We start from the raw sequence: 26,109 nt of genomic DNA on the forward strand, positions 1-26,109 counted from the left end.
TGGGGTTCTCTCTTTGATTTAAATAATGTGACAGAGCTTCAAGGTTTTCCTGGTTAGGTACATTAGTGTACAAAGAAGTTATGTCTAAACTGCAAAGAAAATCACTTGCCTGAATGTTCTCTAGTCTATAGAAAATCTGTTTCTTTTAAATAAGAGGGAAGATGGGAAACTGGATCCTTGATCTGTATATCAAATATCAATATACTGAGATATGGGTTCTGATACAGATTGTATAGCGGCTACAATGGGACGGCCAGGTACACAGGTTCTAGGATTTGTGAATTTTAGGTAATGTATGAAAAACAGGTCGAATATGATGTTTTTGAAACATAAAGTTGAACCTTGAGAGATAAAGGACTTAGGCTACTTATGGCTCTGGTCAAGAATAATTCAATTTCTTGTGAAATGTTCACTGTGGTCTTAATCGGCTATAGAGGAGTCTTTGTTTTGCACAACCACTGCACCTCCCATGTCAGTGTAGTATATTTTTGGAACACTTTACAGCACAAATCTTGTACGTGGGGGTCCCAGCTCTGGTCCATAGCTGTAGAAGGAGTTAAGGAGAACTTCTTAACGCTAGGGATCAGAGCTATAGGGTCCCTGGTACAAAATGTTTTCAGATGGGGGTCCGCGGCCAAATCCATATTAATTTGGGGGTCCTTCCTTGACATGAAAAAGTTTGAGAACCAACCCCTGTTCTAGAAGGATACAGGATAGGTGGGCACTAGTTCTGGTCCATTAGCCTGGTAAACCCTCCCTCCGGAAATCTCATTTCAATGAAATGAGATTTCCGGAGGGAGGGTTTACCAGGCTACTGGTCCATAGCGTTAGAAGGAGTTCTCACGCCATGGACCAGAGCTAGGTGGGCAAATATGGACATCTGAGCACCTCGATGTAAAATTGGCTATTTTGTTCAAATTGTTAAAAAAAAATATATATATATTGGAAAAGATTTTCTTAAGTAATGTAAAGTATAAATGATGTGAACATGCACGGCATTATCAGACAGACTTAATTTTATCCATCAACTTACTTGATATGCCCCGAAATTAGGTTTTGTAGCAATTTGAAGCAATTGTAGAAATATTAGACCTTAATTGTCAAATGTTTAAGCATGTTCTAATCACATAGGCATTTACTTTACTTAAAACATTTTTGGAAAAAATATAGCCAATTTAACACCGAGGTGCCCACTCTGGTGATGGCAGTGGTGCCCACCAATCCTTTACCTTCTCTAAAAACTAGATTTTTCAAGAAAGAGGCTGAAACTTCCCAGCTTCCAGAGTGTTGCCCGGTGCGTTCAAGGCAACAATTGCAAGCTGGGACGTTTCAGCTTCTTTGACTCTCCGTTCAGGATTACAGGAAGTAAAGTAGACTGCGGCTGCTCACAAACTGTACAGGGAGAGACAACAAGACATAGACAACCACTCAAAAAACATACCAAGATGTCTCTGCTGTGTCACAACCATAAAAACAACACTGCTGGATCATAAAGACGATGCCATCAACACACTTGATTCGTTGAGATGTCAGCGGGAGATCTGCAAACACGTCGCTAGCAGCTTTGGAAGCTAGTAGGAGGAACGAGGTAAACATTTAGTAGCCCTGAAACATGACTGTCATACCATGACAGTCATTGTGCCGAGTCCCCCTGGTTTATAGCGGTGTTCGATTTTTTTTACATTGTCAACTCTCACATGTACATGAACGTTCCGATTTCAAATATAAAGTGCTTAGCCCCGAGCCACGGATGTTACAAGGCGATCCGGACCACGATAAGTACCCGAATCTCCCGTATTGTTCAATAAAAAGCATTTAAATCCGATCGCGGGCCATTTTCTCCAAATTTTCTCCGATGCTTTCAACCATGCGACACTAATGGTTGGGAGGTGTATTACACTCTGATACATTACCAAAAAAATGGCTGGCGATGGGATTAAAATGCTTTTTATTGAACAATACGGGAGATATGGGTACTTATCGCGGTCCGGGTCGCCTTGTAACATCCGTGGCTCAGGGGTGAGCACTTTATATTTGAAATCTGAACGTTTATGTACATGTGAGAGTTGGCAATGTAAAAAAAATCGAACACCACTATAAACCAGGGGGACTCGGCAACATGATTGTATACAAGCGTCATGTGAACCATAGCCTCGGAAACCCAGCCATTTTTTTTGTTACATGTGAACCATGGCTAAACATTTAGAAGCTAGGAGGAACAAGGTAAACAAACAGCTTTAGAAGCTAGTATAGGAGGAACAAGGTAAACAAACCTAATGCATCATGTTTTGATAGACATAATTACTACTACTAGTTACTAGTTAACTTACAGTACAGTACAATATTTGCATGTATTATTGTTCCTTGGGTATGCTGAACGCCTGTCACTGGCATTGTTTTCCTAAGTTGTCTCACCTCACTCAGTGCTTTTTTGGGAGGGGCGTACTGTATCTTTTGCAGGAGCCACTGTGTGTGTGTGTGCGTGTGTGTGTGTGTGTGTGTGTGTGTGTGTGTGTGTGTGTGTGTGTGTGTGTGTGTGTGTGTGTGTGTGTGTGTGTGTGAAAGAGAGACTGAGAGACAGTGAGAAAGACAGAAGTAGAGCAACATAATTGATTTTAATAACTGTTCGCATGCAGAAGGGACATAGAATTGTGTGCACCACAACAGAGCCACGTTAACGACATGTTAAAATATCTGTCTGTAGAATGTATTCATGTTATCAGGGCTGGAATTCTGTGCCCCATGAAAAGAAGACACTGAATATTTAAGCCCCCCCCCCCCCCTTAAAACGTACATAGTCTTACACTGTCTAAGAGATTGGCTATTTTCACTGAAGAGTAAGACATTTGTTGGAGAGGGAAAAATGACCCCGGTCAATGAAGTATAGGCCTATAGGGGTTTAAGTGGATAATACTGTTGACCCCCCCATTAGCCATCACTTTTACTACTTTATGAAGGCTCTGGCAGGCATCTGGTAAGCTGTCAGATCCCAGTCTCCTCCTGAATATTTGACAGGCAATCGATCTGTTCTTTTCATTGGGCTTACTTGTGCTGTGCTCAGTTGTTGCTGTTCCTGGTCTCCCAGCAGCAGCAGCAGCAGCAGCAGCAGAAGAAGAGCATGCTGGACATTGGCAAGTGGCCAGTGTTTGCTCTGCTTCTCCCCGAGGAGATACGACTGATCCGCCAGGCGTGTGTGTTTGGCAGCGCTGCAAACGAAGCCCTCTATGTCACCCTTAATGATGAGGTGAGACCTGTGTGACTGTCCTGAGACGGGTTGTTACACCCCAGGGGTATGTAAAACGGGTTACATACCAGGGGAGGGTTTTATGTAAAACAGGTTTTTAACAGGTTTTTATCATCACTATCTGCTGCAGCGGTTCCCATCCTTCCCTGGATCAGTGCCCACTTGAAAATCTCAAAAGCGACCATTATGGCCAGCACACCTTAACACAGCAGCCGATTGGCTGCCGTTTTAATGGGTCAGATGGGTGGGCCACATTAATTTTCAGAGCACGTTTATTTCATAAATCGGATAAATCAAATCTATTGTGTTCCGGCTTGGATCAATGGAACGAACGTAGTAGTATACTTATTTATCTGTATTTTAAAGAAAAAAATATTTAAATTTAAATTATTTTTGAATATCTCTGCTGTCCGGCAGCAACCAGCTAACTCCAAAATGTTAATTTTTCAGGAAATGACAAAAACAAAACAAAAAGTGGAGTCAGGAGGTTTTGTTCATCATTGATAAGAACAGCAGAATGGACCTCCAAGCTCACAATGAGGTTGGAGGTCAAAAGGGGGTGGAGCCTGGAGTCAGCAAAACCATCTAACTCCACCCCTCTTTGCTGGACTTAGCTGGTTTAGCAGAAAGTTTGAGGATCCAATGGACCCCTTTAACAGACGACGTCACACTGATAAGAACCAGTATGCACGCAACCAGTATGCGCTCAATGAAACCCATTCTATCAGGTCTCGCTAGGACGCGCCTCACCAGCCAACAACACAAGAGGGGGTTGGGGTGTGCTGAAAGCAGCGCACCCCGAAACAACAGGTTGGGAATTGATTGAATGCGTGAAACAATCACCTGTGTGTCCAGTCTCAATGTTAGTCAACAAATAATTGGTCAATGGAGTTAGCTGGTTTTGTCAGAAGCACTTTTTAATACTTTTGTCATTGGTTAATTTTTTTTTTATCAACACAGAAAAGGGTGTTCAATAGCACTAATTTATGGAAAAAATGCAAAAGCAGAAAAATGGAGTTAGCTGGTTTCTGCCGAACAGCAAACGTTATAATAAAATCTTACTGTTTTGCCAATTATTTGGGAGCCCACTTGCAAAATCCTCATAGCCTACAGGTTGAGAATTGCTGATCTACTGTATTGTACTTTCCTCTTATGGATGAATATAGAAAGAAATCATGGCAACGGGCATCTCACTCAATGGTATTCCACACAAACAGGTATAAGCAGATCAAATGAGGCTATATTTAGTCACAGTCAGAGGCCTAATACCCGAGTGAGCCTTGTTTGTGTTCCACAGGAAGCTGTAGAAGAAGCGTCCTTACTCCGCTACTTCCTTTACAACAGTGCACCCAGAATTCAAGTGACAATTTAAGGACTTTTTGATAAATAAAAAAAAACACCATTACTGCATCAAAAGTTGTTGGCTTTTTTCACAATATTTAATGCCTCAACTCCTACAATTCCAAGTGCTTGTCAGGGTGGGGCTGGGGGGTCCGCAGTTCAAATATGATTATTTTGAGTATTTATTGTGGGTCAGGAAAACAATCCATTCTGGTCAGTGGAGTGGAGCAGTCTGTTTTATCCAGCTCGCTTTAGCTGTAGCGCTACATAAGAAACCTAATGATGAAGCGAACAATAAAGCACGCACATCTACGCACTAAAAAGTACCAGGTGCTGGGCAGAGGTCAGAGTCCAAAAACAAAAACTTTGGAACATGATCCGCTGTGCGGACTGTACAGTTTTTGAACCCTAATGATGAAAACATAATATTGCAATTTGGGGGGGGGGAGGCTGAATATTGTGATTAGCTGTAGTAGTATGTAATTGCAAAGGTGGAATGTTTCTTATAATACATACTGTAATTATAATCAAGGGGAATTACATTAACGAGCCATTGTGTTTCGAAACACAACAGCTTTCCTCTTGAGCATCAGCACCTTTCCTGGTCTATTAAAAAAACCTTCATACTGTAGCTACTGTATGCATCCAGACATTTTTTTTGCCATTTCGCACGTTCTTTTCTTTATACAAACTCAACATGGAAACATAATATGCATCTCCATTATCCCACAGCCAGTGATTTGTAAGCCTTTCATATTTTAATGTGTGAGCCTAAATTCAAAACTGAGGTGGGGCTCTGGAATGGCTATCCTACAGGTATTTAGTGAATAGTTTCCCCAATGATGTCAGTAAAATGTATAATTAGCCCCCCTTTGCCATACTGTTGCCTCCATAAATCTATATGGTTTAACCAGAGCTTCATGCTCTCTCTCGCTCTGTGTTTCCGGACAGCGTAGATTCTGCTGTCTAGGTAATTGCCCCGACGGAGAATTCAAGTTGAGCCAGTAGTATCTCGGGTTTGGCTCAAGTGGGCTTGACTAATCTTGTTTTTACAATAAATTCTCAACAGCCATAAGCTACTGCGGCGGTCTGGAGTGCTGTCTCACTTATGTTAAATCATCCAGTAGATCCCGGTCCGTTTTTGTATTTTGTCTGCAAATTCCTCATCTTTCCGGCAGCCCCCAGGAGTTAATACCTCGGCTTACAGAGCTGTCTGCCTCCTGGATAACAAAAAGTAGCTTATCAAAACACAACTCTTGAGTGCCTTTTGGTAGTGCGGTTGAGATGCTCGTCTAGTAGTCTCTTGATTGTCTTCCACCACTGCTGGCTAAGGGCTTTACTCCCACACGCATATGTTTTTCATTTAGACTCCCTAGCTTGAATTGCCTGTGGCGCTGTGTGTGTGTGTGTGTGTGATGTTTTGAAGCAGATTTATTGTGTTATAATAGTGTTACTATTGATTTTTTAAATTTTATTCTCAGGTCTTTGCTCTGGGTACCAACTGCAGCGGCTGCCTGGGACTTGGGGACCTTCAGAGCACCATCGAGCCACGCAGGATTGATGTGCTGTGTGGGAAAAAGATTGTGTCACTCAGCTACGGAACAGGACCCCACGTGGTTATCGCTACAGCAGGTGAAATAAATTGATGGTGTGCGGGATGCAATTAGCACCTCTCCAGGTCTTGCTTTTTTTTTTGCGATTGTTGTATAATGAGATTAGTGTTAACTCTGCATCTTGTAAAGTAGCTGCTATTGTTTTTGTTTTTTTCTCCTTGCTTTGTTTCATTTTGTTTATCCACTGAAGCCTGGAAATGAATTAGAACATGACCCTATTTGTTCCAGTGGAACCCAATGCTCCCTGTGTTGGTACACTGAACCCGTGGGGATACTTTCTCTAAAAAAAAAAGAAGATGGAGACGAGACCAGGGATTCAAATGACATTTTGGTTTAAAATCCTGCTTCTCAAGTCTAGTCTGCAATCCACTTCCTTGTAGTTGCAACCAAGCAGCTAGCATAAACCACCACTGACCACGGTGGTCCTAATTGTTCAAGCTTTGCTTTGATTGATGGTTATCCCTGTGTCCTGATTGGTTGAGAGGGCACGCAAAACACCAAACACTTTTAACATGGATCTAAATATATTAAAAGACATGATGGCTGATTTTGTAAGTGTTACTGACCTTTTTTATTTAACCTTAACATTTTTATGAAAAAATATGTTGTGATTACATGCTTGTTTACAACCTAATGTTCAGATGTTGTATCAGATACAGATCAGATATTTTATATTATACATTTATGCTGTACTTGTCAAATATTAACCACAGAGTCAACATTGAAGAAGAGATTGCTCTCTGTGCCCTTGTAGATGGAGAGGTGTATGCATGGGGCCATAATGGCTACAGCCAACTGGGCAACGGGACCACCAACCACGGCTTGACCCCGGCCCTGGTCTCCACCAACCTCCTCAGCAAGAGGGTGACGGAGGTGGCCTGCGGCTCCCATCACACTATTGCACTAACAGCAGATGGAGAGGTGACCGACCGACCGTCCAGTGACAGCGCAACTAATGGAAGCATGAATAGCAGTCTGTCAAATCCTGAGTGTTCGTTTGACCCATTAAAACCGGGGAGAGAGAGAGAGAGAGATTTTTTTTTCATGTTTGCTTCAGTTTTTACTGTCCAACGCACCTGCATCCGAATGAAGTGGCTGTGCGAATACTTCCTTTACATAGCTATAGCTATGTGTGTGTGTGTATATATCTATATATCTATATATAGCAACATCATTTTTTCAGAGAAATCTTAGGATTTAGAACAGTGGTTCTCAAAAATAGCAGATCTACAAGCTTGTGCATCTGCTATTTTTGAATATTTGTGCAAAACCTTGAAAGTGTTTGAAACAATTTTGAATATTTTTTTATTTCGTTTTTTCATAAATTAAGCCCTACTTGATCATACTGCAGATGATTTCGGTCACACAAAAGCATAAAAAGTAGCAGATCTGCAACGCGGCGTCGAAAAGTTACGCGTTTTGGGCTTGTCGATCTGCTGCGTTTGCTATTTTTGAATTTGAATCCTGAAAAATAACAGTTTTTGAGGTTTCCACCCGACACAGACAATATGAACAGGGGGGGTTTCATTCCTTTTTGTGTGTGTGTGTGTGTGTGTGTGTTTTCCAGGTGTTTGCATGGGGATACAACAACTCGGGCCAGGTGGGTTCAGGGTCCACCGCCAACCAGCCCACGCCACGCCGGGTCAGCAGCTGTCTGCAGAACAAGGTGGTGGTCAACATAGCGTGCGGCCAACTGTGCTCTATGGCCGTGCTGGACAATGGAGAGGTAACCCGTCCCGAGCTCATGAGCCCGCTTCTTTGACAATAACAATTTACCATTTAGGCATTTTTAGCAGATTCCCCTTCTGTAGCAACTTAACCCATTTAGACCCGGAACGCATCTGTGTCACTTTAGGTTTCTTTGGCTATTCAAAAATAGCAGATCTACAAGCTCATAGCGCGGCACCAAGTGCCGCGCTATGAGCTTGTAGATCTGCTATTTTTTTCTTCTTTTTTTTTCTTTCTAAAAACTATTTTTTTTAAAGAATCTCCTCAGGTCTTAACCCATTAAGACCTGGAACGCATCTGTGTCACTTTACATTTCTTTGGCTATTCAAAGAAATGGATCTAAATCCTAACAGTTTTTTTTTCAAAAAACTGTTAGGATTTAGATTTTTTTTTAAGAATCGCCTCAGGTCTCAATGGAGGAAGGCCTAAGGCCGATTAAAAAAAGAAGTCTTCTACATCCTATGTATGTTGCTATATCAGTGGTGTTCAAACTTTTTCATGTCAAGGACCCCCTAAATCGTTGGTTCTCAAAGTGGGGTCCGGGGACCCCCAGGGGTCCTTGGGGGGGGTTGGGGGGGGGGGGGGGTCTGGGGGTCCCCTGGGGGTCCCCGGACCCCACTTTGAGAACCAATGATTTAGGGGGTCCTTGACATGAAAAAGTTTGAGAACCACTGCCCTAAATTGTGTATTTGTCCGCCGACCCCATCTCAAAATATTTTTTCTATTTTTCACGATTTTTCAAAAATCCATTCCATTCAAAATATTTGATAATTGATTTAGATAGATTTATTTTATAATCCGTTTAATTGATTAGTTCTGTTAACTGTTGCACCTGACCTTGCATGTGCCGCATTTGACTTGCAGGCCTACGGATGGGGCTACAACTGTAACGGGCAGCTAGGCCTGGGGAACAATGGCAATCAGCAGACCCCCTGCCGGATCGCTGCCCTTCAGGGTGTCAACGTCGTCCAGGTGAGCGCCACATTATCGTTTTAATCATGCAATCGACCTAACGAGTTTCCCCGCATGAGAGGCCAAATTCCTTGAAATTGCGCGTATGAGCTTCAGGCAGTACTACTTGTCAGCTAGTAGGCGTCCTAACCCAACACCGGGGTCTAAATGTCTCAGCGGACGAGTAGGGAGACCACCTCCAACCACTGCAGATATCATTGCTTTTGGGCAGAAACCTCTTATCTCCATATTTTAACTTTTAGTGTTTTTTTCGTAAACTAATGCCCTACTTGATCACACTACAGCGTCACACAAAAGCATCAAAAGCAGCAGATCTACAAGCTCGAAACACAGCGCAAAGCGACTTGTTTTGAGCTTGCAGATCTGCTACTTATGAATTTGAATCCTGAAAAGTAAGTGTTTTGGACATGTGATTTGCACCTAGCCTGGCATTGGCCAGACTGATAACGTGGATTCACTCGCAAGCCCCTCCTCCACGGAGGAACGTGAGAGTGAATCCACGTTATGAGTCTGGCCAATGCCAGGCTAGTTTCCACCCGACAGAGACGATATGCTAGCTATATTGTATAGCGTAACGTACTCTACCATACAGATAGGTTGACATAGGTTGACATGTTGTATTAATTCAAATAAGTTCCCGGTTGCAGCTTTATATAATAGCAAAAATAATAGTACTACTATTTCATTAATAGTGCTATGATTACAGTCCACTACCTGTTATAATAGTCCAGCTATAGCATGAATAGTTAACATTTACACAGTTTAAACACAGGGTTCTTACACAAGGAATTTGATTTGAGTACCGGTAATATCCATGTCTGAATAAGTATGGAAAAAAGAAAAGAAAGCATGGGAAAATATTGATGTTTCCAGACTATTATCCCTATTCTGTTTTCTAAATGATAACATTCTGAATATCTAAGAACTTGATCAAACAAGTGTTTTCTTATGGCGTTTGGAGCAGGCGGCAAAAACGTTTGCCACTGTGTGTGAGAGCACAGGCCAGAGTGAGATTGATGTAATTGAAAGCAAGGTTATCAGAACCTATTTGACAACTGTGTGCAAAAATGTAGACGTTTATTAACCACATGAACCCTGTCCCTACTCTGGGCACGTTCTATATTACAATTGGCGGCGCCGGGGGGACATGTCATGCCAGTATATAGACATATCGGGTTTGTTTATGCCAGGGGTAGGCAACCTTTATTATCAAAAGAGCCCACTCTGTCTCAAGCGGCTTTTATTGTATGCTTTTTCTGGTGTTTCGATATAACTTTTTTTCTAGTGTTTTCTAATTTCTCAAAGCAGATCAAGTATACCAGTAAGCTAGCAGCGTTGGTGGTGAAAGCAAACAAACCAAGCATCAATAAATTCTTTATTTTCCTTCAATGATTAGTTTCTTATTTTTATCTGGTGTATGGGCGACCCATAAACCAGGGGTAGGCAACCTGCGGCTCTAGAGCCACCTCTAGAGCCGCAGGTTGCCTACCCCTGGTTTATACCAAACACATTTTTTTATATTACTGTTGTTGTCAAATCGGTACACATTATCTCTATATCATGTGATCAAGACGGATTTGTCAAATTTTTCATATTCCATAAAACATTAACATTGTTTATTAGTATGTACTGTTTATTAATATTGTTTATTGTTCACTATACAGATTGCCTGTGGCTATGCCCACACACTGGCTCTTACAGATGAGGGGCTTGTTTACGCCTGGGGTGCCAACTCCTACGGGCAGCTGGGAACCGGTAACAAGAGTAACCAGGCTCTTCCCACCCAGATCAACACAGACAAGGAGAGGTTAGTTATATGTACTAGTCCATACCCGTGGGGGGATACGCGCACATGATCTGGCAACCCGGGAGGCAGTTCGTCCCATAGCTCGCGGGGCCAATCCCACAGCTGGGCGGCCGTAACCATGGCGACATTCTTTTACACAAAAAACGCTAATAAACAGCTGAGATCTTTCTTTTTTTGAAAAACATGTTCAGAACCCAAGATATCATTATCTGAAGATGTGCAGCTCCATCCACTCCTTGTTTAACTTAGAACTGAAAAAGGCTGTATCTCGCTTCCTAAGCACTTTTTGTTTTCTGTGAAAAAAACTCTGGCACTTTTCAGAATTAATTCTGAAATAATTCTGGCAATCCTGGCACTCAATGAGTTAAGGTACGTCTGAACGGGCATTTGAATATAATGTGGTCAACGAAGTATATCGTTGTTGTCGGGCAGAATCCTCTTATCTCAATATTTTAACTTTTTTAAGTTACTACTTGATCATACTACAGCCTCGCACAAAAGCATCAAAGGTAGCAGATCTACAAGCTCGAAACACGTTTGGAGCTTGTAGATCTGCTACTTTTGCTATTTTTGAATTTGAATCCTGCAAAGTAACAGTTATGGACATATGAGGTTTCATATCTCTGCTGTCCAGCGTGAAACTGCTAACTCCAAAACGCTCATTGTTCAAGAAACGAAAAAACAAAATATACGTTTTTCAGAAAATGAAGAAAACCTTATATATTTAAAACAAAGCAATACTACCTCATCAAAGTTGGTATAGTGACTGTATATATTGTGAGATACTTGCATGTGTCATTATATTATCAACACTTTACCCAAATCGCTGGTAAATCAACACTTTACCCAGCGCGAGGGGAGTTAGTAGTTTCAGACGAGCAGAAATCAAGCTGAAATGGAGTTAGGTGTCCAAACAACAGTAGCTCCACTCGCTGCTGAGAGAGAGGTTTCAAAAGGGTACAGATTCCCAAAATCTAACAATGGATCTCCAAGCTCACAATGCATCACAACAACGTGTGAATTAATGCCCGGATGCTTCATGACACTTATTATATAGGCCTACAACAATAAACAGGACTTTAAATATTACAATAACTTCTGCAAAGAGGTAGTAGAACACTAGCGCGACAGAAATGCTATGAACGTCTTTCTTCTTATCACAATGCTCTCCTCATTAAACACTTCATAGATTTTAGAAATATAATTACTTGTTTTCATAACATTAGCGTCAGTGCTAAGTTTGATAAACAGGTACACTGCATAGTTTTAACAGACTACGGGGAGTCTGTTTACGTGTTCCTCCTCCTCGTTCACTGCGCAACGCGCACTGCTGCTAATGCTGTGAAATAGCACCACTGTGTAGAGGAGAGTGGGGAGTTGTTTGTTTTTGACGGACAGTTTGAGGATCCAATGGAGTTGGGAGTTTTCGTCTGAGGCGCTTTTTAATACTTTTCATTGGTTCAAATGTTTAGATTTTTTACACAGATGTGAAGGGTGTTCAATAGCGTCGATTTATGAAAAAAAAGATGAAAATGGAGTTAGCTGGTTCGTCCTGGACACCGACGATATATAGGTTTATGAGGAGACGATACAGGGTTTAAGTGGTTAATGGATGTGTATTTGCCCCAGGATGGTGGAGGTGGCTGCCTGTCACACCAGCCACACATCTGCTGCTAAGACCCAGAGCGGACAGGTTCTGATGTGGGGTCAGTGCCGGGGCCAGGCCGTGGCCGGGCCGCACCTCACCCACTTCAGCAGCACCGACGACGTGTTCGCCTGCTTCGCCACGCCAGCTGTCACCTGGCACCTGCTCACCGTGGGTAAGAAAAGAAAAAGAGAAAAAACCCGACCCGCACATCACTAGTAGTTACCGTGCCATGATGTAATTCCAAATATTGGTTGGATATCTTCAATAGTTGTTCCACTAAGTATATGAATTATAACTCAAAATTGTGCCGTCAGACAGGTCTGAAAGTCACATAAAACATGTTTTATATATTTATTTATTTTTCAAACATTTCCATTTGTCTTAAATATTTAGGTTTAAAATAAATCATGATTCTGTCTATTTTGAATAGCTTCTATACTTTTTTGTGCATTATTGTGCAATTGACAGATTGTTGATAATATTGACATTGGTTCTCAGTTAATAAGGTATGTTTATAAATGGCATTGGTACGGACACCCTACTCACTGTACCATGTACATGTATGTTTAAAATAAAAGCATGAATATATTAATCTGTATTATTTTAATAGCTTACAATTGAATGCACAATAACATGGTCTGTTTATACATATGAAACACAATTTTATACCTAATTATACAATGTATGTTGTAGCCCTACCTACGAGGTAGGGCAGTGTTATTCAACTGGTGGCCCGCGGGCCAAATCCAGAGCGGAGCTTTCTTGTAAAATGAAATGCAAATAATTTTTACTAGATGGTTGGTTGTACAGGATGAACATTTTGAATTTTGGTTGTCACGGAAGCGTCTCGTATGAATGAACATTTTTTTCATTCGTTTTGAGCAACTGGGTAATAAGAGCACAAGCTCATATGATGTGTTTGAAGTGGATGAAGATGGAGAAGATGGAAGCTGGACCACAAAGCAAAAAACTCAATGTGTCCGCACAAAACAAAAAGTCCACACAAAACTAAAGCATTCACGCTAATGGATGCATTAGATGAATCATTTATTTGGTGTTATTGATAGGGATGTCCGATTTTATCGGCCTCCCGATATTATCGGCCGATATTAGCATAAAAATTGATATCGGGAAAATATCGGTATCGGTTTTTGATTTTTTTTTTTTTTTTTTTTTTTTTTTTGCTTTATAAATAAGTTACAGGAGTTCTTACTGTATATGGTGTGTGTGATATGAAATTTGAGCTTACCCTAATCACAATAATCCCCGCATATATCGGTATCGGTTGATATCGGTATCGGTAATTAAGAGTTGGACAATATCGGTATATCGGTTATCGGTAAAAAAGCCAATATCGGACAACCCTAGTTATTAACAACATCCTCTCTAAATTCAGAAGTAGTTACAAACTAGAAAATGTGCTCCTCGGAGCACAGGTCTCCGCCAGTACTGTTCCTGATTAATCCTGTCTTACCTATTTATATTACATATTGTCACGTGTCACCTGCCCAATGTTAGCTTGGCTGATAGAAGCTCACTTCAAAAAATATAAATGATTTTTTGAAGTGATACACCTATTTATAGATTTCTATTTCGTCATGCGTCTCGCTAGCCAATCAAAGCACACCCTTTCAACATATTGTCACGTGAAGCTTGACCAATGTTAGCTTGGCGGACACACGGAAGGACGGAGACGAAAACATACTCTCCACCTCTGGCGGAGACAATGAATGGTCCGTGATGGATGAACTGCACTCAATACCCCTGTTGTGTTCTTTATGTTGATTCGTTTTGTGTGGATTTTGTCCTTCATCCACTTCAAACACATCATAAGAGCTTGTGCTCTTATGACCTGGGTGCTCAAAACTAATGGAAAAAACTTTCATTAATACGAGACGCTTCTATACCAGGGACCCGTGCACAGAACACACTGAAATGTCTACTTCCTATTTTCTTAATATCAAAATCGTAGCCTGTGCACCAAGAACTGACACAGAAATGTTCCTATGAAACATCAAAATGCATGAATGAAGTATGAAGCAGGCCCAAATATGTTACCATAATGGACATAATGTAATGTGTCCATTATTGTGTCCTACTCCTATCGGACCTACAGTATACAGTAGCACACAAAAAAACGTTTTTGTTATCACAGTCGTGTGGCCCCTGACTTCAAGTCATTTTACAATTGTGGCCCCCTGCCTAATCTAGTTGAATATCCCTGAGGTAGAGGGTCCCTGCTCCATCTCCCCATCAGTTTGGGGGTCCCTGGCCTGAAAACATTGAAGACCCCTGCATTACCTAATTGCATTACCTAATTAAAAACATCAACATGAAGTGTTGTTCTTTTAAATGCTGTGTCTTGTAATATTGTATATTACAGAAATCGTGTGAATAGCCGAGTGGGGATTTTTCAAAATGAAATGCAAAACAAAAAAGGACAAACCTATTAAATGTCCATGGCGCTAAAACAAACCCACTGTTGAGTTAAATGGTATCCTTCTGGAATGGGTATTACAGTATATAACCTGCTCATGGGAAATCACTGAGTCAGATAATCGTTTCCAGTCAAAGTAAGTCTTCTGGATTGTGTGTTTCTAATGGTATAATGGTTTCCAACAAAGCCTCAGAGGATTCCACTAATTACTTTCTCCCTCTCTGCTTGAAGATGTACTAATTAGTGAAATAGCTTGATACAGTGTTTTGCATTTATTCTGCTCTCCGTGGTACATCATGCGTCTCATTTTGTATTTCCAATTCTCAATACTTTTACTTCTACTCCACTACATCTCAGAGGCAAATATTGTACCTTTAGTCCACTACAATTATTTGAACACTTTAGTTACTTTGCAGGTATAAATTATTATATTATAAAACATACATTACCCCCTTAGCCCTATTTTATACATAGGCTATTTGAAAACAGCCGATCTACAAGCTCACAACGCGTTGCAATGCGACGCGTTGTGAGCTTGTAGATCTACTATTTTCAATCATTTTAGTACTTTCACTTTTGGGACTTTAACACATCGACTGCCTAGATCAAGTTAACTCGATATTAGTAATCCAGCGCTCGACTGCCTAGATCGAGTTAACTCGATATTAGGTATTTTCATTGGTTTCATCTGTGATCGCGCGGGTCTGTTTACTTTTATTCATCACTTTCGTTTTCCATCTACGTCACACTCACCCGAAGCTGGATGTAAAAAAAAAAAATTGTTTCCGGGTCACATTGTTTTTCTCCGGTCATTTTCGTCCAGAATAGACACGCTATGAAATGCAAAGGGAGAGCTCCCCTTTTATTTTCTTTGGTCCGAGTGACGATCAGGCATCGTCGTCGTGTATCACATCGTATCACAAGCCGATCAGAGATTGTCGAAGACAATCACATCCGGTTCATGTAAGTTTGACTGTTTGAGCCTGGAGGGAGGGGGGGGGCGAGTCAGCGAGTCATCGAGGGTGTCATTTTGCTGCGCTCTGCTGGTCGATCGTCGTATGTGTTCAAAATCATGGGAAAAAGAAACTTAAATGCATTTAAATGAGAAAACAGAGAAAACAAAAAAACACGCAAATCGCTGGCAGTCAAGGGGGTAAATTTGGAATAAACTCTGGCAGTCAATGTGTTAAGTGCATTTCGATACCAATACTTTTGTACTTTTACTCAAGTAATTGTTTAATTCTGGACTTTTACTTAAGTAACAGAGTACTTCTACATTGCAGTATTGATACTTTTACTTAAGTAAAACATTTGAGTACTTTTTCCACCACTGGAAAAAACGTGCATAGATTTTTCATAGATTTTTGTTTCACTTTTTTGTTTTTTTTAATGAAGATGCTTTCTTCTCTGTGTGGCAGATGGAGATGACTATCTGACCGTGGCTCAGTCTCTGAAGAGGGAATTCGACAGCCCAGAGATTTCAGACTTGAAGTTCCTGGTTGACGGGAAATGCATCCATGTTCACAAAGCCCTGCTCAAAATCAGGTACACACACCATGACACTGAGGTAGCCAATTCATTTGACCCCTTTTTTATCTCCCAATTTAGGCGTTGTGCCAATTAACCCTCCCCGTACACTTTTGTGTTGCCACACTGATGTTGTTGTACCCTACTGTAGTGGTTCTCAAAGTGGGGTCCGGGGACCCCCAGGGGCCCTCGAGGGGGTTCTAGGTGGTCCCCAGCAAAATAAATTAACACAATCATTTATCTATATTTTATACTTTGACTATTCAAAAATAGCAGATATACAAGCTAGCTTGTACATCTGCTATTTTGAATTATTTTGACAAATATATATATTTTTTAAAAGGAACGTTTTGAATAATTTAGATTTTTTTTTTTCTTCAAATCTTCTCTTCTGCTGGTCCCTGGCACAAAACATTTCCATATGGGGGCCCGCTGCCAAATGCATATTATTTTTTGTCTAATAATGACGTCATCAATTGGGATTCCAAGCTAATAGAAAAACCTACAGCCAAAGTTAGCAAGTTGAAATGGAAGCCATTGTTCACGCATAAAAGGACATTTTGTTTGAATTTATAAAACCTGCCTTACCGATGATGTCACTGGTAGGCAGGTTTCTGTCCACAGTCCTCCTCTGAGGCACACAGTGAGTGGACAAAATGGAGATATCTTCATTAATGAGCATTAGTGAGGAGTGGACCAATTATATGAATGTTGAAAATGGATGAAGTGGTCCTTTTAACCACTTAGACCCTAGCATAGTATTCTGGTATATATTTTTTAAAGTGAACATTTATAACTCATATCTTATTGCTTCTGGGGATTCTAAAAATGTCTTCTAAATCAGTTAGAACAAAAAAAAAACTATGTTGCTATACATCAGTGATATATCAAGATTTGCACAAACTTTCACGATTTTTCAATAGCCAAAGTATAAAATAATGGTTAAAGTGATTACACAAACGCGTTCCCGGTTTGAATGGGTGAAGTGGTTAAGGGCCCATGGTTTGGGTGTTATGGCCACCCTACCCTTTCCTGTTGATGTCACGAGGATGCGGTGACAGGGCTATTAGTTTCCCCTTTTTTCTTTTTATAACACACATGGCCCGCGCCGTGTCCGCATTCTACTGCTGCGAGGAGGAAGGAGTCTCACTGTCTGCAGACACCGGCTCAGTCCACGTCCAAACACGCATAAACACGATCCGCTTGATCCTCTTTGATCTGGTCAGACAATTAACCCATTAAGACCTGAGGCCAATATTTGAAAAATATTTTCAAAATCCTAACAGTTTTTTGAAACGCATCGAAAAAAATATTTTTTCAAGATTTTTCAAAAATAGCAGATCTACAAGCTCATAGCGCGGCACTCGGTGCCGCGCTATGAGCTTGTATATCTGCTATTTTTGAATAGCCAAAGAAATCTAAAGTGACACAGATGCGTTCCCGGTCTTAATGGGTTAATGTTCAGCAGAAATGGAAAATTAAATAATCATTCTTTTTACAGCGTGCCAGAGAGAAATAAACCGCGGCACACACGGGGTCGGCCAACAACAGCATTTTAACCATCCGTACAAACCTGTTCATGTGCTACTGATCACAGAGCCATCACTGTATGTTGGAACTACTTTTGGGGGTCGATGAACACCAGTGTATCACTACACGTTCATGATTATTGCATTTGTCAGTATAGTAACTTCACTGGATAACAAGTGTAGCAAGGACCTCATATATCAATTATTATAAGACAATTCCATTACTTGATGAATGCCCCTGTACTGTCTAGACTAGAGCTTGCAGATGTATTTTCATGAAACAATGTTTTGACATTTGTGACGCCCCCCCCCTGTTGTGCATTGGCACATATTTTTTTGCAAACTACAAGTTTCTAGAGTCCACAGAGAACAGTGTGATAAACCGTGGTGGAAAAAGTACTCAGATGTTTTACTTAAGTAAAAGTACCAATACCACAGTGTAGGAATACTCTTTTACAAGTAAAAGGCCTGTGTTCAAAATGTTACTTGAGTAAAAGTACAAAAGTATTGGCATCAAAATGTACTTAACGTACCAAAACTAAAAGTCCCAAAATGTTTGAAAATAGCAGCTCTAGAAGCAAAACGCGTCGACGCGTTGTGAGCTTGTAGATCGGCTATTTTCAAATAGCCTATGCATAAAATAAGGCTAAAGTGGTTAATGTGTGTTTCATAATATAGTCATTTATATCTGCAAGTAACTATTAACAAAAGTTTTCAAATAATTAGTAAGTATTGAAAATTGGAAATACTCCAGTAAAGTAAAAGTACCTAAAAATTGTACGTAAGTACAGTACTACTTGAGTAAATGTACTTAGTTACTTTACAGCACTGGTGATAAACATAACTCAAAAGAGTCAACACCTTGTTAATAAGAGGTCAGAGAAGAATGATCTGAACGCAATGTGTAGAATTTTGAAGCAGATATAGCTGGTGGATGGCAGGCTTTATTAGCTACACCTCCTGGCTACAGTTGGCATGCCCAATGAAGGAGCCAGTGAATGTAACCTACTGTACAAATGGATGTGATGTCACATTAATATCAATATAACCTTCTCAGAGTCTCCCTTGACGTGTGTTTCAGGTGTGAGCATTTCCGTGCACTGCTGAATGAGAGCGACGAGGAATCCATAGAGATCCACCAGTTCTCCTACCTGGTGTACAGAGCCTTCCTAGAATACTTGTACACTGACAGCATCAACCTGCCACCAGAGGACGCTATAGGTAACCTCCACCATATACATGCTATACCAGGGGTCTTCAACAGGGTGTCCGGGACCCCTAGGGGGTCCTCAGAGTTACTACAGGGGGTCCGCCAAATCTTTGTGTGATAGGATTTTTTTTTTTACATTAACCACTTGAACCCTAGCATCCCTTTTCTGAGAAAAACTTTAGCCAAAAATAGTGAGCTTGTAGATCGGCTATTTTTGGCAAAGAGGTATAGGTGTAGGGGGAAAAAAGAGCAGACCTAATTTTTGTTTAGTTTAGTTATATAGAGTAGGGGGTCCCTGCTTCATCTCTCTCTCAGCTAGGGGGTCCCTGGCCTGAAAACGTTGAAGACCCTTGTGCTATACTGTATGTTCTCAACCTTTAGTCGCAGTTTGATATGCATTAGGCCAAGGACCCCCATTTGACCCAATTTGTTTTCTCTGGGTCCCCAATCTACTCACAAATGCCTGTGTTAATTTAACTCTGAGGCTGTACAAATGGAACCAAATGGCCAATGCGGTATCTTCTATTCTACGTGTAATGTATATCTATGAGCTCAGCTATAGGACGCTATAGGTAAGTTCAGCCACCAGAGGACGCTATAGGCAAGCTCAGCCAGGGACTTGAGACTACATGCAGCCAGGTGTAGGCACACTGCTGGAAACTACATTACACTTTTTCTCAGGCACCCTCATTTAACATTTGAACCACTTTGACTTTCAAACATTTTCAAAAATAGACTTGTAGATTGGCTATTCTTGCTACTTCTGTGTGACATTATAGTATGACAAAGTAGTAGGGCATTAGAAAAGTTGAAATATTGAGATACAACGTTTCTTCTTTTTTCTTCTTTTTTTTCCTCTCTATTCACCAAGGCAGAAACCTCTCATCTCCATATTCTAACTTTTGGTGTTTTTTCGTAAATGCCCTACTTGATCACACTACAGCGTCACACAAAAGCGTCTAAAGTAGCAGATCCACGAGCTTGTAGATCTGCTAATTTTTGCTGTTTTTGAATTTGAATCCTGAAAAGTACGCGCTTTTGGACATAATGAGGTTTCCACCCGACAGAGACTTTATAATAATGATAATGTACGGATGCTGTTTGTGAGCGTTGTGGCTTGGTTGTTGTGGTGCTGTGTGCAGGGCTGCTGGATCTGGCCACGTACTACCGAGAGAGCAGGCTGAAGAGGCTGTGTCAGGAGACCATCAAGAGAGGCATCTCTGAGGAGAACGCCATCACTCTGCTCTCTGCCGCTGTCAAGTACGAGGCGCGGGTGAGTCACTCTGTTGTTTCCCACACGCACGCCACGCCGCAGTCAACAGCGCCACGGATGGAAGCGCTTTTGTCACCGTGATACGATGGAACTTAATTGCTCCCCGAGGGGCTGAGTCGGCTAGTTTCAGCAGCCACTAATCTAAGCAGATGCAGATGTGTGTGTGTGTGTGTGTGTGTGTGTGTGTGTGTGTGTGTGTGTGTGTGTGTGTGTGTGTGTGTGTGTGTGTGTGTGTGTGTGTGTGTGTGTGTGACCCCAAGGGAAGATATGGCAGTTGACCAATCAGCACAAGCTTTGATGCTCAGTCCTTTTATGACTCCCCGCGCCCATGGAAAATGAAGGCTGGGTATCTGATACATACAGTATATAACTGTGCCATTGAAAATGTATGCTCAATAATAATCCCTCTTAATAGCGTGAAATCAGACATGGTCGCATCCAAACCTGTTTTTTAACTCCATTTTATGTTCAAGCAAATTAAGCTTTCAGCGTGTAGGCTGTCACATTTCTGTAGCTTATAATATTTACTTACAAAAGCAGCACAGAAAATACTACCCTCACATGAAGGTGTTTTTGATATTATTGACAGTATACAAAACAGAGTATCAAACTCCATCCACTCCTCAGACAGTACCAACAAAATAACATATTATACTGTATAAAATGTCAATATGAAGAGGGCATACAATTTACAATTGTAAATTGCATGACCATTGAAAATAAGTTGGTAGTGGTGCTGATGACGATGAGTGTGAATTCTTCGAATAAGTTTATGCCAAATTTCTTCTGGGAATGATTCATGCAAGTCTTCTTCCCACCTACTCTTAATTATGTAATGGGTCTAATAGAGAAATGGGGTGATGAAAGAAACGTTTAAATTAGGAAGCTCCGTAATATGTGAAGAAATGTGCTCTGGCGATAATACATTTGCTCACCAGTTGTGGCAGCAGAGTAGAGGCGTTAAACGTTTGATAAACGAAATGAGTGTCGGCTTTCAAGGTGATGACAGTATGCACCTGTTTTCACTTGGACTTGATTACATCATGCACTACTTAAACCTCACTTCCTGTTGTCTTGACTCAACGCTGAGGAAGACCGATTAGGTTGAAATGCGGCTGGGTGAGGCATAATGAATCTATGTTTCATTCATTGAGTGCTGGCTGTTTTTAAGTGTACCCGCTCCCCCCAACAAACATGTGTGTTTTGTAACTGCAGCCCTGGTTGTGTCTCAAACTGATTGTAGAGGTGGCAGTGGCTCAGTAGGTAGAGTCACTGGCTGACTGGAAATTGGAATATCCCCAGTTTGATACTTGGCTCCTCCAGACTTTGTGTCGAAGTAAGCAAGACACTTAACCCCCTAAATGCTCCGCCATGCGCTCACCTGAGCAGTAAACTCACTGCGGGGATCAAATGCAGAAAACGTAATTTCCCCTCGGGAGGGGAAAACCTTTATTTATTTATAGGTAGTGATCTCTGCTGAGGGAGTCAGACATTTTATAGGGTGCCCCAGTGCCAAAATCATTCCAGTAAACGTTCCGGCGGACTGGAAGTTCAACTCCCTAGAAAATTCCCAGAGAGCATATTTGATCCCTATGCTTTGTAGCCTTCCTGACTGTGACAACTGCAATCCTGTAATTATGCTAGTGCACTCATTTAACCACTTAAACCCCAACATCCGTATTGTGCTGCGTCGCGTTGTGAGCTTGTCGATCGGCCATTTTCGGCGAAAGCTTTCCCCACAATAACAGAAAGCAGAAAGGTCACTACCATACGGGGTTGAAGTGGTTAAGGGTATCTGAGCATTAACGTACCAGCTGCACAGAGCTTGCACTCGATTTCAAATGAGCCAGCTGATAGATTGTTGATAATGTCAGTTGCTGCCTGGAAAATCCTGTCACACGGGATCAACTCTCAAAGTCTAAAAGTCCAGTGAACCAGTAATAACCTAATCAGCACCTGAAATCCAATTCACTTCATGGTGACTCACTACTACCTACTGACCTGGCGACCAGTTGGAGACACAACCCTGTTGTCTTTGAGTGCACTAGCTGTTTCCTACGGGCCAATGCTACTCTCTGTTGTACTCCGTCCTCAGCATTGACCAGTCCAGCCCTCTTCATTTTTAGGACCTGGAGGATTTCTGCTTCAAGTTTTGTGTCAACCACCTTACGGCGGTCACCCAGACGCAGGCTTTCGCCGACATGGACCACGAGCTGCTTAAGAACTTCATCAGTAAAGCTAGCCGCTACGGCGCCTTCAGAAACTGACTGTAGCAGTGGCGCCGGGGGGGGGGGCGATCAGACACGACACGGGAGGGAATGGGAACAAAGCAGAGAACCGACCCTACATCTAAAGACTATAATATCCAGCGGATCGACACCATGAAGCCTGGCTTTTGGTGATCTGAGCATGGACATGTTGTTTGGGCACAGATACAGGGTTACACCACCAGATGAAAGCGCAGAACGATAACCCCTGATACTGTATACTTGGTTGCTCACCGATGTGGCACACTGAAAATAACATGTCTACAAGCCAAGTTAGTTGTTACTGTGGAGAGCTTGATGCTTGTGAGAGCTACAGGCGGCAGACAGCCAAGACTGTAAACAAAGACAAACAAAGCGTTAAATATGAGAAGAAACGGAGAAGACTACTGCTGGCCTTCATCTCACAAGAGTGTTTTATCAAAAGGATTTTTAATGTCAACAACGTGCTGCGATGCGTTGTGAGCTTGTAGTTTGGCTATTGTCGGTGCACGGCATCGGCGTGCGGCTAAGTATACGTAACTCACCCTTAAAGATATGGAAGCAACACTCCTATCCTTCTGTTGCTCTAGTCATGAATGGAAGAATGGGTCTTCCGAGATCAGTCAGATGTCACTAAAAACCACGTATTGAGCTTTACACATCGGAGGGAAGAGGAGGTCTAAAGAGGCTTGGCCCATTCCACATAACAAAGCAGCAACGATATTCATATTTGATAAGCTACAGGGTTCCCACTTCTCACGGTCTCATGAAAATCCTGGAAAAGATAATGGCCTTTTTTATGGGATTTCCCAGGCCTAGAAAAGTTTGGGAAGGTGGACATCATGATCTATGATATTTTGCTAAAGTGTGTTTTAATTTTAAACAGATCGAGAGTAATCACAGTTACTGTCATTCATTAGCATTCATTCTTTTTTTATGTCTACTTAAATGTACTGAGCCAGGATAGTTCTGATTCGTCTCATTTAATTCCCACTTGTCTTCATAAAAAAGCAGTCTGTTAATCCGTGTCATGGTGGACCTGTGAGGGAGGCTTTATCTACGTAGATACCACTAGGTACTGCTAGATCCTCGTTACAAATGGCCTGAGAGTTTTAAATAAATCTCAAGGTTAATTTTACATTATTATTTTACATTGTCCATTATTAACTCATTCACTGCCTGAATTATTGCTGGCCACGTTTGCCCACTGCCAGAGATTTGTCATTGAAAAAAAAAGTACTCAGGAGCCGAGATACAGAATGTTTAAGTTTTAAGTTAACAAGGAAGTGGATGGGAGTCTAGATCTTCGAAAAATAATATCTCCTTGGTCTTTGGGTCAAATTCTTTTTTTTTTTTTTTTTTATTACGTTTTTTACGTTCTTGGCAGAATTGGTAATTGGAAATAATTACGTTTTTTACGTTTTTGCCAGGGAATGAGTTAAAGCAGTTGTGAGTTATAAATGCAGAACCTTGGCTAAAAAGCTATGGAAGAGTCATGGAAACATAGTTCTTTCATTAAATGTAAAACTTGGAATGTCATTGGAGTGGGAACCTTGCTAGCATGAAATGCTTATGTGGCTTATTTCTCACACGAACACATTACACATAATCACAGAACTTTGTTGAAATCTAACCACCACACAAAGACCATAAGACCTCAAAGCCAAATATCCAGCTTTTGACATAAAATATAGTTGTTGTTGTCATTGGAGCGGGAAACTTACAACCTTGTTTATGTCTGTGAATGATCTCTCACGCATACATATTTACACATGATGACAAAACTCGGTTGAAATCAGACTATGATCCCTCAAAGCCAAAAATCCCGATTTTGACATAAAATATTGTTGTCGTTGCTTTTTATAAGCTACAGCAACATCTGACTGATTTTGATATAGTAGATATTAAGTCTTTGAATCATTCAGTGTTTGACTGTTTAGTTTCCAGAAATGTTAAAGCTTGAATAGTCTAACGAATATTGGGATGCCGGAACTTTTCTGAACTTGTTTCGTTACCCTGTACATGTAGACACAGTATAGATTGCAAGACTATTTACAGCTATGAACATATAAAGCACTGTGTGGTCTAATAATTTTACATAAGGTGAATAAATCCTACAGATACAGTACGTATATATAAATTATGTTCACAGATTGTCGCAAGCTGAACTGAGATGCTGCATATTCAAATTTAAACCCTTACTCAGTCACTTAAAGTTTCTTAAAGTGATGTTGAACTTCAATTGTACTTAGTTTTGAGATAGTGAAATGGCTGTATTCATGGTATATTACCCTTCTAGTTCCACAAAATGCAATACATCTACAAAATACCGCTGTGCGTAAACAAGACCAATGATGATTACGCCTTTACCACTTAAACCCGAGATATACTTGTTGAAGGGAGTCCCCCAGGGCTCTATACTGGGACGCTAGTATTGACCTCTACACCAAATCACTTTTATAGCCAATCTACAGGCTTACAAGGCATCACATTGCGACACGTTTTTGCAGATTGTTCACACTAGGGTTTAAGTGGTAAAGGCCTTGTCTGGCAGAATCAGCTTTTCTTTCGTTTATGTGCTTAAGTTTGAGATTTGTTTTGCCATGCAATGAGGGTGAATGGAACCACTCCTCCTTGGTCACAGAGCACAGAAGTCACAGATAGATGCTAGATGGACAAATCTAGTTGGCCTTACAATGGTATAAGATAGTCAACTGTACAACTCAAGTTTCTACAAAGTTCAACATCGCTTTAAAAATGTTGTACAATCGATATTAAAGTTATCAACCACTTTAACCCTGGCATCCCAATTTTGGGCATGTCATTATAGGTGATGATAAATTAATAATTTAATTATAATTTTAGAGAATGGCTGATGTACAAGCTCAGAATGCATCTTGACTTGTAGATCGGCTATTTTGGAAATAGTTTATATCCTTTAAGTGTGTTGGAGAGAAATACTGTATATTCCCTCTATCTACTGCCCTATCTAATGAATGCAAAAAGGTTACATTATATACTGTGTACTGTAATACATACATAAGAGCTGGAGGGAGTGTTAAACGGGCTGGTCATGTTGGAGCCTTCACATTGTTCTGCCTTTGTTCTCAAACACATTTTGAATTGAGAAGTAGCATTTTTGTGATCAAATCATACAAGCTGGTTCATTACTTTAGGGATATGCTTCATAATGTAATTGTATTTTACATAATTTTTACTTTTGCTTGTTTGATTTTTGTTTCGTTTGTTTTTTTTACTTTTTGTCCTTCATGAATGTCCAAATAGTATTTAGCCACTTTTTTGTGTGTACCTTTTTGCTTTTGCCATCCAAACTTGTTATCACTGTCTTCGATTAATGTTCACACACTGTTTTGTTACGCTGTCGTTTTTGCGCACAGTCAGCAGGCTGGCAGGAAAAGTCGCAGTCAGACCGTCATCCCTTTAAGCGCAAAACATGCTCCTTCCCATGTCTGAACTTTGTTTTGGAAAGGAAGGTGAGATTACAAAATTTTGACGTCATTGAGAACTTCTGAT

At 41.0% G+C, this 26,109-nt stretch overlaps 1 protein-coding gene across 8 annotated transcripts; it reads left to right on the forward strand.

The window, feature by feature from the left end:
* The first annotated feature begins 1,376 nt into the window (after positions 1-1,376).
* rcbtb2 (regulator of chromosome condensation (RCC1) and BTB (POZ) domain containing protein 2) lies at positions 1,377-26,109 on the forward strand. 8 transcript variants are annotated; one of them, XR_014601291.1, is made up of 13 exons: positions 1,377-1,588; positions 3,062-3,244; positions 6,067-6,217; positions 6,953-7,119; positions 7,766-7,924; positions 8,791-8,898; positions 10,563-10,705; positions 12,335-12,525; positions 16,209-16,335; positions 18,928-19,067; positions 20,199-20,329; positions 22,456-23,730; positions 24,006-26,109. XR_014601291.1 is itself a non-coding variant. In XM_084064421.1 (12 exons), the coding sequence occupies exons 2-12, from the start codon at positions 3,119-3,121 to the stop codon at positions 22,594-22,596; spliced, it is 1,584 nt and encodes a 527-aa protein (XP_083920547.1). In that variant the 5' UTR covers positions 1,377-1,588; positions 3,062-3,118; the 3' UTR covers positions 22,597-26,109. The 8 variants fall into 8 exon arrangements, 7 of the variants coding, with proteins under 7 accessions (XP_083920547.1, XP_083920550.1, XP_083920549.1 ...); XM_084064421.1 differs by having other exon boundaries at positions 22,456-26,109; XM_084064424.1 differs by having other exon boundaries at positions 3,086-3,244; positions 22,456-26,109.

This window comes from Gymnoscopelus microlampas (genome assembly GCF_963454915.1).
Source record: "Gymnoscopelus microlampas genome assembly, chromosome: 8".
Lineage (NCBI taxonomy): Eukaryota > Metazoa > Chordata > Actinopteri > Myctophiformes > Myctophidae > Gymnoscopelus > Gymnoscopelus microlampas.

Excerpts from the sequence above, each read along its gene's own strand:
- rcbtb2 (XM_084064421.1), top strand. The coding sequence starts at position 3,119 with ATGCTGGACATTGGCAAGTGGCCAGTGTTTGCTCTGCTTCTCCCCGAG. Across the intron at positions 7,120-7,765 it reads CACTAACAGCAGATGGAGAG|GTGTTTGCATGGGGATACAA; the intron begins GTGACCGACCGA and ends TGTGTTTTCCAG. Across the intron at positions 20,330-22,455 it reads CTGTCAAGTACGAGGCGCGG|GACCTGGAGGATTTCTGCTT; the intron begins GTGAGTCACTCT and ends CTTCATTTTTAG.